Source organism: Myotis brandtii, unplaced genomic scaffold, assembly GCF_000412655.1.
Source record: "Myotis brandtii unplaced genomic scaffold, ASM41265v1 scaffold120, whole genome shotgun sequence".
NCBI lineage: Eukaryota > Metazoa > Chordata > Mammalia > Chiroptera > Vespertilionidae > Myotis > Myotis brandtii.
The window spans coordinates 5960906-5980404 of NW_005354174.1; the positions used below are offsets into that span (position 1 = coordinate 5960906).

The 19499-nt window shown below is 37.5% G+C and overlaps 1 protein-coding gene across 5 annotated transcripts in view; it reads left to right on the plus strand.

The window, feature by feature from the left end:
• The window catches only part of HELZ (helicase with zinc finger), a 127842-nt gene that overhangs the window by 91917 nt on the left and 16426 nt on the right, over positions 1-19499 (plus strand). For all 5 annotated transcript variants that reach the window (XM_014532455.1, XM_005858683.2, XM_005858685.2 and 2 more), the window contains 6 exons: positions 959-1149; positions 3392-3599; positions 8922-9001; positions 12945-13512; positions 13901-14141; positions 14996-15512. In XM_014532455.1, the coding sequence (XP_014387941.1) occupies positions 959-1149; positions 3392-3599; positions 8922-9001; positions 12945-13512; positions 13901-14141; positions 14996-15512 (1805 nt within the window). The remainder of the gene's footprint in view (positions 1-958; positions 1150-3391; positions 3600-8921; positions 9002-12944; positions 13513-13900; positions 14142-14995; positions 15513-19499) is intronic.

A 19499-nucleotide genomic window follows, 5' to 3' on the forward strand; every position in this document is an offset into this window, starting at 1 on the left:
CAGATTTCATCATTCGAAAGAGAAAGGTGGGAAGAGGGACACACACACACACACACACACACGGACACGGACACTCAGTAACTCAATTTAACTTTTCTATTCATATGTCATTTCTTTCTTTCTTCTTTTTTAATCCTCACCCAAGGAAATATTTTTATTGAGAGAGAAATATTTTTAGAAAGAGAGAGAAACATCAGTGTGAGAGAGAAATATTGATCAGTTGTCTCCTGTACACCTCCCCACCAGTGATCAAACCTACAACCCAGATATGTGCCCTGACCTTTTAGTGTACAGGATGACGCTCCAACCAACTGAGCCACATGGCCAGGGCTCATATGTCATTTCTCACAAGGGGTGATTTTGTAGGTACCAAAGTACATATCCAGAAACAGGAAAAACATTTAAGCCTTCTAATGTAACCTATTTGATATAAATATGTTTTTGGAACATATTTATATCCTACAAATGTTGGGTCATACAAAATTCAAGATAAAGTTTATATCAGTTATTTAAAATGTTGCAGAATTATGCTTTTAAAATAATAATTGTTTATCCTTCATTTTGTATGTGGCTTTATTACAATTGCAAGTCAAAACTTTATTCTGAAGACTTGTATATGTTTTCCTAGTCTTGGAAGAATGTTTACTGAGAGTGTAGGTGTGCGCATGGTTTTCTCTCTTGAAGGACACATCTCCAGCCTCAGAAGACATTTAAAAATATGCTAGTTTATAAAAGAAATACTTTGCATATCTCAAGCTAATTTTAGGGAACATTTTAAAATGGTTATGTTATGTTTTTTTAATATGCATTACTCTTCCACACTAATAATTCTTTGATTATAAGATATCTCATGGCAAACTTGGGAAATATATTTTGCTGTTGGATGATTTGAATTATTTTTGTCTAGGTGAATATGTACAGCTAGTGAATATACCCTTTCTCTATTTTTTTTTTTCAGTTCAACCCAATCCTTCCGTTCTTATTGGCAATCCTATTAGAGCATATACTCCTCCACCCCCTCTTGGACCTCATCCAAATTTGGGAAAATCTCCAAGCCCTGTGCAGAGAATAGATCCTCACACTGGGACAAGTATTCTTTATGTACCTGCTGTCTATGGAGGGAATGTAGTTATGTCGGTGCCTTTACCTGTAAGTGGATGTTTGAGATACTTTCTATTGAATAAAATAAAATAGGCTTCACTAAAGTAGTGACTGTCCCATATAGTGTCCTACCAACTTCTTTTTATAAAAACTTTTCAATGTCTGTAAGTTTCTTTTAAAGCAGTTATTATCTTTAACCTTCTAATTTTGAAATGACCAAAGAAATGCGAATTTTTGCTTACTAGATTATCAGTGGCTATGAAGAAATATGTAAATTGGATATTTTGATTGAGAAGCCTTTGTATTTTAAAATATTTTTACTGGGAAATTGAGCCAAAAGTTAACAGAGCTAGTAAATTGGTCTCTTGTTTTGTAAAGTGATGTTTTTCTTGGATCTTTTGCATTTTATTCTTGTACTAGAGGCCTGGTGCACGAAATTTGTGCATGGGTGGGGTCCCTAAGCCTGGCCGGCGATCAGGGCTGGGGTGATCAGGGCCCCAAGGCCCCGGCGGGGTCAGGAGAGGAGGTGATGGTCGCTGGTCTGGGCGCGGAAGGAACAGACGCCTGCCGCTGACACCGCCAATGTGTGGTTCCCCACTTCCCCCCTCCTCCTTCCCTCGCCGCTGCGCTGCCACCGCAGCAGGTGGGCAGCAGGCCGATTTGGGGGAAGGACGGGGCATGGGAGGTTGGCCACTGGCCCCGAGGAGGGAGCTGGCCCTCGGCCCCCCTGGGAAAGGGGCCGCATCCATCACCACCCACTCCCAGTTCCTCGTCCCAGCCCGGGGCAGGGGGGAGAGACCACGGGAGGTTGGCCAGCCAGGGGAGGGTGGCTGTGGGAGCGCACTGACTACCATGGGGCAGCTGCTGCGTTGAGCATCTGCCCCCTGGTGGTCAGTGCATGTCATAGCGACTGGTCATTCTGGTCGTTCGATCATTATGGTCGCTTAGGCTTTTATATATATAGATAATTCACTAACTCTTTCTAAGAAATACAGTTCTTTGGAGGAGGCAAAGAAGGTTAGATTAGTCTAACTCCCTTGAATCTAAATTTATCAGAGAAATTCCACACCTTATGAAATCTTATTGGTACTTAAAAACATTATTAAATCCTTCCTAAGACTGTAATCTTTAGAGAGCTTCCATCTTGTGTAAAACCCCATTTTTATTTCCTTTAACATACTGAATATTTTAATAATTTTGTTAATTTGCTGATATACTAATATTTCCAAATTCAGGAATTTTAGCCTAGAAAACCTTTCTTTCATTTAAGGAAAGTGCTGTAATTTCAGGCAGAGGTTATCATTGCCAAGGATCTTTGGCACCCCTGCCCACACGCCCAAGCTGCAAACATTTCTAGCCATATTGATCATGATAGTTCACAATCACAGCAGCCAATGAGAAGAACTGTCAGTAAGAAATACGTAATTCATGCCCACTCCCCACAGATTTCAATTTTAGCTGAGTTATTTCTTCCCAGACAGCCTGGCAACATTATACATCATCTGCTTTAAATAGTAAGTCCCTTAGGATTTATATTTCATTTTACTAGGTCAAAGAGGCTTTTATTATATAAGATTTCTCAGAGTCTGCATTTAGCAGTTATAATAAAATAATAGGGAGGTAGCTCAGATGTCATTTGTATTTATCCCTTTTATGTTAATATACAGGGATTATATATATATATATATACACACACCTAAAGAAATTTTCTGTTTCTGTATTTAAAGGAAGAGTTGAACTAATCAAAAGCATTGATTAAATTAATGACCTTTTAAAATTTTGCCTATATCATATATGAACATTAAATGATTGGGTTATTTATATTAAGTTGGAATACCTATTTTTTGAGTTGAGACTCCTTAGACTAAATTTTTTCTTAATTTTTCCCCCTGTTCTCTTATTCAGTCTATTAAACACTGTAACAATTCACTTAGGACTTTAAAAGATAATTTTCAGGATAATCTGTGACATGTATACATTCAGATTGAGGGGAAATGATTCAAGATTATAAGATGATTTAATGCTTCAAAAAATTATTACAATTTTAAGTTCTCAGTTTCTTTCTAACCTGTTAAGTGATAAATTTTCCCTTACACACTAAAGATTCAAGGAGCCATTTCAGGCTAGTTGAGATGTAGCAGTAATTCTGTGAATTGTTAGCATTAGCATTGACTGTAGTTATTCATTTTGATAAAACTAACACCTCTCTGTGTGAGTTTGCTTTTTCCTATAGCAGTTTGCCTTCCAAAATGTATATAATGAAGTTATTTTGTTTTTTGTAATAACCTAGGTACCATGGACAGGATACCAGGGTAGGTTTGCAGTTGATCCTCGAATCATTACACATCAGGCAGCAATGGCCTACAATATGAACCTCTTACAGACGCATGGACGGGGGTCTCCTCTACCTTATGGCCTTGGGCATCATCCCCCTGTCAGCATAGGGCAGCCGCAGAACCCACATCAGGAGAAGGATCAGCATGAGCAACATCGAAATGGTGAGTTGCTTTGCTGGTCTCATGTTCCTAAACTGATGATATGCCAACCTGTATCAACATAGAAAGTTCCTTTAACAGTATGATTGTTAACTTGTTTATAGGTCATAGACCTCTTTGAGAAAAATCTGACATAAAAACGGTGGATTCTCTCTCGAAGATACACAGATATAAAATTTGCGTGTAACCTACCAGCTATGATTGTCATTTCCTGAAAAAATATTAAATTTTAATATTTAAAGTATTTCAAATGGTAGTCATTTAATATTGAGACAGAAAACCCTTATTTGTTAAACATTTTTGTTAGTCCAAGATATTTTTGTTGTATACTAAACATTTACACTACTGTGGCAATAGTTGATTTAAACTAGTTGTTTCTTATGCAAGTCATAGTCTCTTGTCTCCTAGAATTGTAAATAAAGGAAAATTAGCCACCATATATATATGTTGGTGTTTTTGTTTTTTTTTAATCCTCACCTGAGGACATTTATTTAATTGATTTAAGAGAGAGGAAGGGAGAGAGAGAGACATCAGTGTGAGAGAGAAACATCGATCAATTGCCTCCCATATACCTTCCAGCTGGGGATCGAGCCAGAAACCTGAGTATGTGCCCTGACCAGAAATCAAACCCTTTTCCATGCACAGGACGATGCTCCAACTAACAGCCACACCGGCCAGGGCCTACTCTATTTTTTAACATCAGGTTTATTGAGGTATAATTTATATACAGTAAAATTCACTCTTTTAAAATGTTGATGTGTTCTGACAAAATATACAGAGTTGTTAATCAGGATACAGGATATTCACATGACCTCAAAAAGTTCCTTCATATCCCTTTGCAGTAAGTCTCCTCCAATTCCCAGCCCTGGGCAACCATTAATCTGACTTTTGTCTCTACTTTAGTATATCATAAATAGAGTCATAGGGGAAGTAGTTTTTTTGTGTTTGGCTTTGTTTACTTAGCTCAGTGGTCGACAAACTGCAGCTGGAGAGCCACATGCAGGTCTTTGGCCCCTTGAGTGTGGCTCTTCCACAAAATACCACGTGCGGGCGCGCATGTACAGTGCGATTAAAACTTTGTGGCCCATGCGCAGAAGTCGGTATTTGGTGGAAGAGTCGCACTCAAGGGGTCAAAGAGCCGCATGTGGCTCGCGAGCCGCAGTTTGCTGACCACTGACTTAGCTTAATGCATTTGAGATTCATTCATGTTACCTGTGTCAATTGTTTGTTCATTTTTACTGTTGATTAATATTCCACTACATGGATGCATTACAGTATTTTTATCTGTTTGTCAATTGATGGACACCCTAGTTATTTCTAATTTTTGGTTCCTAGGCTGCTATGAACATATGTGTGAACATGTATTTTCATTTCTCTTGGATAAACATTCAGGAGTTAAATGTTATAAGAAGTTGCCATACTATTTTCAAATGTGACTGGACCATTTTTCATTTCTACTAGTAATGTATGAGATTTCTAGTCAGCACTTGATATTGTCAGTCTTTTTAACTTTACCCTTGCTAGTGGTTATCTGATAGTATCTGATGGTGGTATTAATTTGCATGTTCCTGATAATTAATGATGTTGAATATTTTTTTATTGGGCTTATTTGATATCTGTATATCTTTAATGAAGCATGTATTCTTAATTTTTGCCCGCAGTTTTATTGGTTTGTCTTATTACATCATGAGAATTCTTTATACATTCTGGATACAAATCTTTAATTAAACGTATGTTCTGAAATATTTTCTCCCAGGATATGGCTTGCCTTTTCATTTTCATAACAGTCTAAAATTTTTTGCCTTATTCAAGATCACAAAGATCATCTATTTTTTTCTATAAGTTTCATAGTTTTAGCTGTTACAGTAGGTTCATTTTGAGTTAATTTTTGTATATGGTGTGAGGTAAGGATTGAAGTGGTTTGGTTTTGTTTTTGCATATACTAGTAAATATATTCAGTGGTTTCAGCACCATTTGAAAACACTGTCCTTCCATTAAACTAACTTGGTGCCTCTTTTGGAAATCAGTTGACTACATATGTGAAGTCTGTTCTGTTCTATTGATGCATATGTTTGTGTTTATTCCAAATACACTGTCTTGATTACTATAGCTTTATAAGCCTTAAAATCAAGTAGTATAAATCTTCCAATTTTGTTCTTTTTCAAAATTGTCTATTCCAGGTCCTTTGCTTTTCCACATGCATTTTAGAATCAGCTCATGAGTTTCAGAACAGAAAAGCCTGCTGGGATTTTGATTGGGATTGTGTTGAATCTGTAGGTCAATATGGGGGGAATTGACATCTAAACAATATTGAGTATTCTGATATATGAAGAGGACATGTCTCTCTCAAGATCTTTAATCTTCTTCATTTTTTAAAAAAGTTTTCAGTATACAGCTCTGCATATATATTTTTAAGGTGAAAGATTAATACAGGTAATTAGTGTTATAATTTTTCTCCTCAGTAGTACAGTGTTATATTTTTATTTCATTTTATTCTGTACACTTTATAATTTCTCTTCAAATTAGATCCATGGATTATTTAGGAAGGCGAGTTTTATTTTTTAATCATTGGAGATTTTCTAAGAATTTTTCTATTATTCACTTCTACTTTAATTTCATTGTGGTAAGAGAACAAATTTTATATGAATCGAATCCTTTTGAATTTACTGAGTTTTGTTTTATGACCCACTGTGTGGTCTATCTTTGTAAATTTTCCCTGTGCCCTTGAGAAGAAAGGAGTGCTCTATAAATGTTAATTAGGTCAAATTGGTTGATAGGATTGCTTAAGTCTGCTATATCCTTGCTGATTTTCTACCTACTTAATAAAAATAAATAAATATTGAGAGAGGAATATTGAAATCTTCAAATATGCCCTAGCTGGTTTGGCTCAGTGGATACAGCGTCAGCTTGTGGACTGAAGGGTCCCAGGTTCGATTCCGGTCAAGGGCACATACCTGGGTTGTGGGCTTGATCCCCAGTAGGGGGCGTGCAGGAGGCAGCCTATCAGTGATTCTCATCATTGATGTTTCTATCTATCTCTCCTTCTCTCTTCCTCTCTGAAATCAATAAAAAAGATATCTTTAAGTGCTTGCTTCAGCAGCACATATACTATAATTGGAACAATACAGAGAAGATTAGCATGGCCCCTGCACAAGGATGACACGCAAATTTGTGAAGCATTCTATATTAAAATATATGTAAATACATATACATATATATATAAAATAAAAATAGAAATCTTCAAATATAATTAGTATATGTCTATTTTTCTTTAAGTTTTGCTTGATGAATTTTGAAATTCTGTTGTTAGGTACATAGACATTTAAAATACTGTGCTTTTAATTAATTAACTAATTTACCATTATGGAATGATCTTCTTTATCCCTGGTAATATTCTTTGCTCTGAGATCTACTTTGCTTAATATCAATAATTGTTTTAACTATTGTTATTACGGTATATCATTTATTGACCCTTTAATCTATTAGTGTATTTATATTTCAAATGCATTTCTTTTAGAAAGCTTATAGTTGGCTCTTGATTTTTTTAAAAATCCAATATGATAATCTCTTTCTTTTAATTGGATTGTTTAGACCATTTATACTTACGGTGATTATTAATATAGTTAGGCTTGATTTTTATCATCTTGCTCTATCGGTTTTTTTTAATTTGTCCAAACTGTTTTTTTTGTTTCCTTTCTTCTTTTACTCTGCCTTCTTTTGGATTGCTTGAATATTTTTATGGTTCCCTTTTATGTCCTTCATTGGCTTATTAGCTATAACTATTATTTTAGTATTTTCTTTAGGTTTATAGTATACATCTTAAACTTACCACAGTCTAGTTTACAATTTATATTTACCACTTCATGTACAGTAAAAGAACCTTACAACATTTCATTTTTCTCTCTTCTTGACTTTATCATATTGTTATAATGCATTTTACTTTTACATATGTTATAAGCTCCAAACATTGTTACTTTTCTTAAAATATCCGTGTACTTTTAAAGAGTTTTTAATAAGAAAAATAATATTTTATATTACCCATGTAGTTAGCATTTCTGGTAATATTTATTTTTTTCTATATATTCATGTTTTCATCTGATACAATTTTCCTTCTGCCCGAAGTTCTTTTAACATTCCTTGTAGTGCAGGTCTGCTGGTGGTGAAGTTTTTCAGAGAAATCTGAAATCACCCTTATGTTTGTTTTCTGTATGAAATGTGTCTTTTTTCCCGTGCCTGCTTTTAAGAGTTTCTTTTATACTGGTTTTAGTAATTCGATTATAACACTTCTTGGTATAGTTTTCGTCATGCTTCTTGTGTTTGGGGTTTGTTGGGCTTCTTGGATAGTTTACAGTTTTCATCAAGTTTGGAAAGTTTTAACTCTTTATTTCTTTAGATTTTTTTTTCTGTCTTAACCTTCTCTCTTCTTCAGGAATTCCAACTACCCGTATATTAGTCTGCTTAAAGTTTCCCCACACTTCACAGGTGCTTTTTCATTTAAAAAAAAAGTCAATTTTCTTTTTGTATTTTATTTTGCATATTTTGCCTTCAGCTTCACTAATCTTTTCTTCTGCATTGTCTAATCTGCTGCTAATTTCATCCAGTGTGTGTTTCATCTCAGACATTGTAGTTCTTATTTCTTGAAGGTTAGTAGTAATTCATTTTAAAGTTTCGGTCCTATGTTTTTGAACAAGAACCCAAATCAAGGATTCTTTCAGGAATTGAAAATTTCCATCAGTTAATTCTTATATAGTAAAAGCCTTTCACATGCATGAAATGGCATTGTCTGTTATAATTGTGATATTTTTAACCTTAATTTTGCTTCCTTCACTTATATTTAGTTCAATATCTATTACTTTTAAACAGCATACGTACATTTCAGAATATCTTTACTCAGTTTAGATTCCTTTACTAAATTAGATTGACACGTTATTTGGATTTTGCTTAATTGCATTTATAAATGATCAAATTTTTGAACCTTTATAAATAAGCAAGAATGCCAGGTTTTTTTCTATGTCTAGTTTAAGAAAAATTAGGCTGTAAATACCTGGAGATTGGGCTGTTATCTTTGGAATTATTTGATGTTTTAAGATTATCCTTTTATAAAGCTTTTGCCTTGTCAATGTGGTTTGCTATATTTATAAATTTTCTTTCTTGCAGAGAAACTGCCTCTGAAAATTTAAGAACAAAACTCAAGCAGTAATACAAATTGATAATAATGGCTGAAAAATGTTTAAAGTATTTTCTTTTGTCTAATATTGGGTAGTCATTGGAAATATAACATCCTTACTGGAGACTATTTATAAAAATTTTAAAATATCTTCTTAGGTAAAAGTGATACAAATAATCCTGGACCTGAAATTAATAAGATTCGAACACCAGAGAAAAAGCTTACAGAATCAAAACAGGTATGCTGCTTACATTTAGTGACTGCATTATTCTAATGGAGTTAGTCTGATTGGTCATCTTGGAATCTTAATGTTTTATAAAAAATTTACCTTTTTATGTGTATTTTTAATGTTATTGTTTCACAGTGGTCTGGTGGGTCATGTTACCCTCTCTCCTTCCATCTTTTTTTTTTTTTTTGGCTACATTATTAATTTATCAGTATACTTTTCTCAAATTATGATATCGGTGATAGACTTGAACTTAGAGACTTTCCATGATAAAGTAGTCAGCGAAGACATGGCTAATAGATATGTCATTAAAAATTGTCTTAAAAAATAATTCTCAGAATAGAAGAAGCTGTATAGTGAAGAAGAAGGAAAAATTAACTTCCTCAGAGGAAGACTTAACTTTCTCAAGTCACTCACCTTGTTCTCGCCTCAGACCCACTGTATAAATCCTTAACTCTTTATCCATTTGTTCATCTACTTTATCTGCTTCTGTGCTTGTGAGCTAGTTAGGGAAAACCAAATTATTGACTGAATTAGTGCCATCGCACATTTATGTTGTCTAACCTCAGGGAACCCGAGGTGCTCTCCCACATTTCTTTTACATGTACCCAGCTTCTTTTGCCCAATTTTCTCAGCAGCTCTTCTCATGCCTGATTATCTTCTAACTTCTGTTATCCTTTTGATCAGGAGACGATTTTGCCTTAGACTTCGGTCATCAGGATTTCACCTTGTTAACTTAAAACCTTAAACTTAGCACTTTTCTACATCCTTGAACATCTTTGCTTCCTTATCACCAGGCTTAGAGAAGAAGTTCTCATTAAAACTAATCTCTCTCTTGGTCACCTCACCGACCTTGTTTCCTCTTCTCATTTATCTTTGGATTCTTTCTAGCTACAGGTTCTTCCTCCTCAGTCCATAAGTAAATTGATCGATAGACTGTTTTTTAAAAAGACACTTTCTTTATCTTCATCTTCTTATAGCTACTACCTAATTTCTCCTTCCTACCTCATCTTTATTTTTATGTTTCTTAACTAGCACAGTCTAGTATCAGGCCTCAACATTTCATCAAAACTGTTGGGTTCTAAGGGACCAAATGCTATGCACATGCTTCAGTTGTAGTCTTATTTGACTTATCTTTGGTATTTGGCACTATTTTCTACTTCTTTCATCTTGACCATCTTACTTTCTTTCGGTTTTTGTGACACACATTTTTACTTTTCACAGTTCTTTCTAACATGACCTTCTGTCTCTTTTATAAGTTCTTGTCCACCTCCTTCCCATCTTTTCCTAATCCTTAAGTTGAGGGTTTTCAGGGTTCTGTCACTGCCCCACACCTCTCCTTGCATACTATGGTTTCTTATTATACACTAGTCCATTTCCATGATAATGACTTCCAAATCTGGATCTCCAACCCCAGCCTTGCTTTGAGCAACTGCTCTCTATAGTCAGTTATTTATGTCTCATAAGTAGCTCTCACTCAGTTTCAACAGCTGGAAGGACTCAGTGCCCCTGAAGGGGCTGCAGTGGGAATGAGGCAGCCAGGGAAGTTCCCAATAGAGAAAGAGGCTGTGGCAGTGAAAGTGGAAGTCATGTGTATTTGGGAGAGGAGCAGGGAGAGAACAGGGCATGTTGGGACAGTGTAGTGGTAGTCAAAATCCAGGATAAGAGTTTTAGGTGCTATCAGAGCAACTGAAGCCAGGATAGCTAAGTGTCTTTTAGGTCCTTGTTTTAAAATTTCCGTTATGATCCTTCCCTGTTAGGAGACTAGGCAACCCAATGGACATGTTTTATTTTCTTTCCTACCCTGATGCTTTGTCCTGCAAAGGGGTGGGGGCGGGGAGAGGACTTCCTAGTTCTCCTTGAGTCAGGAACTCACTATTAAGAGGAAAGTGATTGTTTAATTCTGATAATTGTAGACCCAGACTCCTTCAGACCTTACAGTTCTCTATTCTCCTAGCCCTTTGTACTATCATAAAGTAGCACATCTTGATCTAAATTTCTCTGGTCTATGTCAAAGTTAGAAGTGAAGGAGGCAATTAGAACAGCTCTTATCCACAAACAACCTTGACATCTAATCATGGTCTCTCTCGTGCAATCAAAGTGTGCATATCAACAGTCTTTGAAAAAGTGCATCCCAGCTGAATGTAGTGTCAGTAATTAAAATAAAAAAATTTATGGGGCAAAATGTTTGTTTATAAAGAACCTTAATCAGGCTCTGAGACATTTGAAAAGCAGGTATTGCAGCAGCTTGGGCCCACTGGGACAGAGTGGTCATCCTGCTCATTTCATTTTCTAGACAATTTGTATACACCTAGTAATCTTAAGGAACTTATTGGCCCAATGTAATGGCAATCCATTAGAGCTAGTGATTAGAGATGAGAGTGCACTTGGGATTGGACTGGCACATTGAAACCATCAGTTGCCATAGCTTGCTCACTAGGTGTACCTCAGCTTCAGTTCAGGAACAAGCTAGTTGTTCTGTGTTCTTGGGAGTGGCCAGTTCCATTTCTAACTTGAGAGCCTTTGGTGAGGCAAGTAATCTTCAGTGACTATTTCAACATTGAAACTTGTAAGGACATTGATGTACCAAAGGAGCTCATTGAGTGCTTTGTCAGAGATGAAAAACAAAAATTGCTTCTTTCCGCCTTATATTTCATTTTTCACGTTGCCATCACTTACAATCAGACTCATGTTTCAGGATGGCTGCATTCCCTAGTTTATTTATAAGCCTTTGGAACTTGCCACAATTTACAGGATTGAAAAAATGTTTATGCCCAGTATTGAATCATTCAAGAGGTCATGTGTAATTGAACTCTTGCATCTTCATTTGTCAAGAAGGGGAAAACTAACACATAAACAAGTGAAGTTCCACCTCTCTGTACACAAAACTTCTCATGCTCTTCAAATGTGCCTACTTTTTATCCTCTCTCCACCTTTGTATAAGCTATTACCTTTACCGAGAATGCCCTTCCCTCCCTGGAAAATTCCAGCTCTTTATGCAAAATTCAGTAGAATTGCTGTAGCCTGTGTAAAGCCACTTTTAATTTTTCCAGGCACTAGGATCTCATCATTTCCATTACAGCACTTCTCATTTTATATTTACGTGTTGGTGTCCTCTACTGGACTCTCAGCCAGGGCTTAGCAAACTTTTTCTGCCAAAGACCAGATAGTAAATCTTCAGGCTTCGTGGGTCATGTTTTCTGTTGCAACTGCTCAACTCTGCCACTATAGTGAGAAAGCAGCCATAGCCAGCATGTAAATGAATGAGCTGTGTTCCAGCAAAACTTACAAAAGTCTGTTGGGCTGGAAATGGCCTGGGGGCCATAGCTGGTCAACCCCTGCTGCTCTAAGCTCTTGTGGGCACAGACTAAATCCTCTTTTGCTGTCTAATCTCCAGCACCAGGTACAATGCCCTTGGAAAGCCCTCAAAAATTGTTTCTTGAAAGAATAAATAAATGTCAGTAACTAATGGCAAAAATTGATAACCAAACTGATTATACAAAGGTGATATATAAATTATTTGTTCACTTCATGTTTTTTAAATTAATAGATGTATGTTTGAAGAAAGAGATATAAAAATAATAAAACCAGAAGGAAAGAACACATTTTAATGATTTATATCCTAAAGAGAGAAATGGTTATCTTCTAAGGAAGAAAGTGTGAAATTAAAAATAATGTTTTTTGAAGGAATTAAAGTGGATATGTTAATAAAATGGCAATATCTCTTCTTATGACTCAGATTTAATATGCTGTTTATCTGTTTCACCTTTCTTAATTTAAAAAATACTTATTCCCTAATTTTATTGTCAGAAAGTGATTGATTGGGTACCCTGTACTCCTGCTATTACTGATAAGAATGTATAATATCCTTAAGATGTGCTAGGGGTGGGGAAAGGAGGAGAGCCACCAGACTTGGATTTTCCACTGTTAAAAAAGACTTCTCATTTTTTCCTAGATTGATTTGGAATCCAATCCACAGAACAGAAGTCCTGAATCACGTCCTGGTGTTGTTTATCCCAATACCAAATTTCATCGCAAAGATAATCTCAACCCAAGACACATAAACCTTCCCCTTCCTGCTCCCCCTGCACAGTATGCCATCCCCGGTCGCCATTTTCATCCCCTTCCCCAGTTACCAAGAGCACCATTTCCAGTTCCACAGCAGCATGCCTTGTTAAACCAGCAGCAGAATAATTTGCCTGAACAAGCAAACCAAATGCCACCCCAACCAAATCAGGTAGTCCAGCAGCAGAATCCTTTGAATCAGCTGCCTCCACAGCCACCTCCTCAGCTTTCTCCTGCCTACCAGGCAGGGCCCAACAATGCTTTTTTAAATAATGCAGTTTCTCATCGACCACAGTCCCCTCCTGCAGAGGCTGTGATCCCTGAGCAGCCCCCTCCCATGCTGCAAGAAGGCCACAGTCCCTTGCGAGCCATTGCACAGCCTGGCCCCCTTCTTCCTTCACATCTGAATAACTTCACTGATGAGAACCCCCCAGGATTGCCGATAGGAGAGGCTTTAGGTAAGTTCCCCTGTCACTGCCGAATGTGACAACTTCAGAGCTTATTTACTTAAAATGACATGTACTTTGCAGTATTAATGTGGATCAGGTTTGATTCATTTCTTTAAATAATGCCAGCAAAAATCAATCACTTAGTGTAATAATCAGAATCTAGTTCCAAATGCTATATATAACATTAAGCATCCAGTCGATGGCAGGTTATGTGATTATCATCATCATCATTATGATAACTCTGGTTACTGGCAAATTTAAAAAACATTTGCTTTCTCCAAAGCCCAAACTGTAGCCAATTCTTTGTGGAGAAAATCTGGTTGTAAAAACTCTTGAAAAAAGTTACTGGAAACCCTGAATGCATGAAAACTTAAACTTTTCGCAAATGTTTTTGCAGATCGTATGCATGGGAGTGTAGCCCTGGACACATTACGACAGCAACAGGTGCGGTTACAGCAGTGGAATGAGCATCACGCCTACCTGAGTCAGGGCAGTATTCCATACTCACACCATCAACAGCCTCATCCTCACCTCCAGCATCTTCCTCAGCCGCCCATTGGATTACATCAGCCGCCAGTGAGGGCAGACTGGAAGCCTCCCAGCAGTGCCGAAGGTGAAGCAGAAACAACAGAGTCAAGGTATTTTAGCAACTAAAACCAGCCTCAAACATGACCCACCTACTCTTTTCATTCTTGAATGCTATCCTTTTAGCCTTAAGTTGGAATATTTTCCCAAAGAAATTGGATACTGGCCTTCTGGGCACATACTACACAGTTCTATTGATTGACCCTGAAATATAGAGAATCAGTTTAACTCAGCAAATCTGGGTATGGGCAGCCTGCTGTAAACTCTAAGCTAACATGGCTCTGTGCTTCGTGGTCTCTTCTGTACTTGGTCTTAGCCGAAAGGCCGAGAAGTGATGTGGGGTCTCTTCTAAAAGAGAAACATACTGTCCTACTCAGTAATTTATTTTTTCTTCTTACTCAGTAATAATACTTATAAAGAATGAATGAAGACAGAAGTAAATCAGTGGTTAAAAATTAGAAATTTGTTACTGACTTTTTCCTAGTAGCACAGAATTCTACCTTCTTTTAACTACAGGTATTTATGAGTTTTCATTACTGACTCTAAATTTGTTTTTAGGGCTAGTGTCATGTGAATGCACCGAAGTGTTTCCTAATCCCTTCTGATTAAGGCCCACCATTATGGTGACCTTTTATCACTGCCAGTTATCAAGGGCATGTAGAGACTAGGACAGTTGTTTTTAATACAAAGGGAGAAGAAAGAAATCAGGTACTTGAACATATTTAGTGTCTTTAATTCCACATCTGTCGAGTATTAATGCTTATATTTGAGATTAATTAATGTTAGTTCAAGTTATGTGTTATGATTTTGTTTGTAGAAATTGCACACGTAGTTGACTAAGCTCTCCTTAACATGATGGAGCCTTTCTTTTGTTTTCTCCTCCTCACATTTCATCGTCTTCATGTAGGTTTCAGGACTTACTCAGAGAACTGTCCAATCGTGATCAAAGTGAAGCACGGGAACTAGCTGAGATGCCACCACCTCAATCAAGACTTTTGCAGTATAGACAAATTCAGACTAGGAGCCCACCAGCAGTCCCCTCTCCCCCTTCCAGTACAGACCACAGTAGCCATTTTTCTAACTTGAACGACAATAGCAGAGACGTTGAAGTAGCCAACAACCCAGCATTTCCGCAGCGACTACCACCCCAGATATTCAGCTCGCCTTTCTCGTTGCCATCTGAACACCTTGCCCCTCCTCCCTTGAAATACCTGGCATCTGATGGAGCATGGACTTTTGCTAACTTACAACAGAATCACCTAGTGGGGCCAGGTTTTCCCTATGGCCTACCTCCATTGCCTCACAGGCCACCACAAAACCCTTTTGTACAAATACAGAATCATCAACACGCTATTGGTCAAGAGCCATTTCACTCATTGTCATCTCGAACAGTATCTTCTTCTTCGCTCCCTAGCTTAGAAGAGGTAAATGCCTTTCTTTTCCTTTTTGGGGGGGATGGAGGTATGGGTTTTGGGAGGATTAGTTGATTGTGAAAAATATCAATATTTATTGATTTGATAATAGTGGACAGATCTTACTGAATTTAATGGTTTATTAAAGCTAATCTTTTCCTGGAGCTTATTTTAATTCCCACCCCTTACTGGGGTATTTCAGACTTTTTAGAATGTCCATTATTGTTGAAATATGAAGTCCCTTAGAGTCTTTCCTTGTTGTTTTGAAACATCTGACTGACTTGAGGCTTGCTTAGGCCTGTCTAATCTGGGGAAATGGTTTTTAGTGATTTATCTTTTTGCTTAGGTTACACTTGTTAATTACAAATTTGTTAATTAGAGCGTTCCATAGAGGTTGGCTTTCTCTGCCAGTGGCCAATTCCAAGTTCTGTGCTCTTTCTCCTGTGACTCATCTGGTGGTTTCTTAGACAGAGGCAGTTGACACAAAATGATACTCTGATTCCCTAATGTCAGAATTAGCCATGTTTAACATAGAATTGATTCTGTTAAACTAAGCATTTTAAAGTAAATTGAATTTTTATCTTAAACTACTTAGGTATTTGCAAAGAGCATCACTGATATGAAAAATCTCAGTAATTCCAGGTTATAAAGCTTCCAAAACGGTATAGAGTATAAAAACTTACTGAACTCTATTAACTCTAATAGATATTTTTGTGGATACCTTAGTTGTTGTTTGTTTGTTTTATATAGTAGATAATGCCATCTTATAAATATAGTTTTGTTCTTTCCAATCTGGATGCATTTTATTTCTTTTTCTTGCCTAATTGCCTTGGCCAAAACCTCTATTATAATGTTTAGGGTACATACTTGGCAAAATTAGAGAAAAGCAAGTATATCCAGGGTGAATTTTCCAAATTTCCTTCTGTTATTAGTTTCTAATTTTTTTTTGGAGAACATATTTGTATAACTTTAATCTTTTAAAATTTATTGAGACCTGTTTTGTGGCCCAACATATGGTCTGTCCTAGAGAATGTTCAGGTGCCCTGGAGAAGAATGTATATTTTGCTCTTGTTGGGTGGAATGTTCTGTAGATATGTTAGATCTATTTGGTTTATGTTGTTCAGATTTTCAGTTTCCTTTGGACCTTCTGTTAGATTTTATATCCATTATTGAAAGTAGTGTATTGAAGTCAACTATTATTGTTGAATTTCCTACTTCTTTCAGTTCTATCAATTTATGCTTTATGTATTTTGGGACTCTGTCTTAGGTTTACATATATTTATAATTGCTTGATATTCTTGATGGATTGCCTTTCTTTAAAATCTATATATATAAAAGCCTAAGTGACCCTTCAACTGTCCGACCTGTAGCTATGACACGCAATGATCACTAGGGGACAGAGGCTCCGCCTGGTAGCTATGATGCGCACTGACCACCAAGGGGCAGACGCCGCTCAATGCAGGAGCTGCCGAGCTGTGGTGACTTGGCAGCTGCGGTTCTTGGGTGATGCACCCAGTACCAGAGAGGAGGGAGCCTGATTCCTGGGTGCGTCACCCGAGAACTGCCCTCTCGCAATCCAGGACCCCTGGGGGATGTCAGAGAGCCTGTTTTGGCCAATTACGGCAGCCAGGCCAGGCCAGGCCAGGCCGAGGGACCCCACCGGTGCACGAATCCATGCATTGGCCTCTAGTCATTTTAAAATGTCTTTTCTCTCACATAACAATTTTTGTCTTCAGGCGTGTTTTTTTCTGATATTTGTATGGCCACCCAGCTCTCTTTGGGTCTTTCAGCATGTGTGTGGTCTTGTGGATTCCCAGGAATATGTCAGAGCTGTTCAAAGCCCTTATTCCCTAAAGCCCTTACTCTCTCCCCGCCCTTTCCTCAAAGCTGTCAGTTAGGCTACTGTTCAGTCCAACTATTACCCATGAACTCAGGCAGCAGCAACTAACATATTCGCTGGTAAATGTCTTCCATATGGTCCCTTTAGCACTGGTTGAATGCTGAGTTGGACAAAATAGGGCAAGTACTTTTTTTGGACTTGTTTTGTTTTTAAAAGCCACCAGACAGGTCAAAACAAATAATTAAAATTATTTGAGAATGAGGCCCCGTTCTGCTCCTCTGGTACTGGTGGCTGAAATGCAGTCTTACTTCAAGGCTACTGCTGAGTTGGAGAGCTGGGGGATGGGACTAAGGTAAGGTAATATACCACAAAACTCTCTGTTCTTACTGAAATGTCCTGGTTTTTCTTCATAAAGTGCTCTCCTGGCTGCGGCAAGCTTTAGTTTCCCGAATCCCAAGAAAGCTGATTGTGACAGTTGTGCCATTTTTTTTCGTTGCTTTTATGGAGGGCTGCACTTTGGAGTTCTTTATTCCACCATTTTTACTAATTTTCACCTGTGATGATGTTTTGACTTAACCTGCCAATGAAGTTCATAATATGTGAGGGAAACACGTGCCAGAGTTTTTATAAGGTCTTACCACGTTTTGTACTTTACAAAAAATACTGAATAATGTACTTTAATCATTGACCTATTTAAATGTTCCTTAGTTTTGGAATTCAGTCCTTTGTACCCCCGAGCTCTTAACATTTGATATTACTGTTTAGCTGTGAGTGTATGAGTAAATATCTTAAATTATCATGGGTTTTTAGAGTGAAATTACTTTTCCAAAAACATTTGGTCACCTTTATTTTGATGCAATGAGATTCACAAATCATGACTAACTTGCAACACTGAAAAATTCCTTGACAAGGAAAATATAATTTTTACCATATTTCAGGTTTTGATGTTTTCATTGCATTAGGATAACTTTTGTAACTGTTATGTTGTACAAAGTGATTTTGCATGAATCATCTTACAGAATGAATGGTTTATATGCTTGCTGTTTCTTCTAGCCTTTTAAAATAATTTCTTTAACATTAACAATACAGAAAAGTCATATTTTCCTCCCTACTGTGAGTTCTTTTCTTGCTAGAAACTTTGGTAGATTAATCTTACATAAAATGAAAGCATGTAGATGTTAGCTTAACATTTAACTTGAATGGAGGTGTTCTTTCATATTATGTTTTTTCTTTTTTATAATATTGCAAGTTTCTTTTAACAAATGAAGTACATGGTCAGTATGGAAAATGTAAAAGTTAGAGAAATTATTCCCAATTTTACTATACAAAGTCTGCTACTATAATATTTCACTTTTCAAAAGCATTCATATATATGAAGGTGTGGTTGATTAATGGAGGGGCATTGGGTGTTGAGAAAAGTTGAAACGATTTTTTTCCTAATTGTGGTGCTCAGTGACATCACCCCATGAAATCTTTCTTTCCCTAGGTCAAGGCTCCCTAAATGGGATCTTGATCCTATTGAACAACATTTTTGCTACTTAAAATTTTTAGAGTATTCTCATTTAGATGCTTAAGGCTTGATCTGTAGGTTTTCATTACCTTCCTCAAATACAGCAAAAGTGCTGACCTTCAGCTGCCTGGATAAGGCTGGGCATGTGTCTGGTAGTAGTGCCTGCAGCCTCTCCCACAGCTGCTTCTTTCCTGGTATGATGGATAAGGGCAAAGGTGCCATCCTTACCTGGGCCATGTTGCAGACTATTCCATACTCTTTATTATATTACTAGGGGCCCAGTGCACAAATTCATTCACCTTGAACTGTGGGCTGCGAGGCTGTGGTAGGCACAGGGGCGGGTCTCAGCCCATCCTCCATGCCCCCGCCTGGCTCCTCCTGCTGCAGCCCCTGATCCCCTGTCTGCTGGCAGCCACGCTCCTGCCACTGCTGCTCTTATGCATTGACAGTGTTGGCCCACTCACACCCACTGATGGCGCGGAGCGATTGGGACCAGCAGCGAGAGTGAGTGGGGCTAGTGCGGTCAGTGAGTACGAGCGGTGGCTGCTGCCCCGATCGCCCCTCAGGAGCAGGGAGAGGTAGAGAAGCCCTCAGGGGTGATTGGGGCCGACAGCCACTGCTTGCACCTGCTGATGGCGCTGAGTGATCA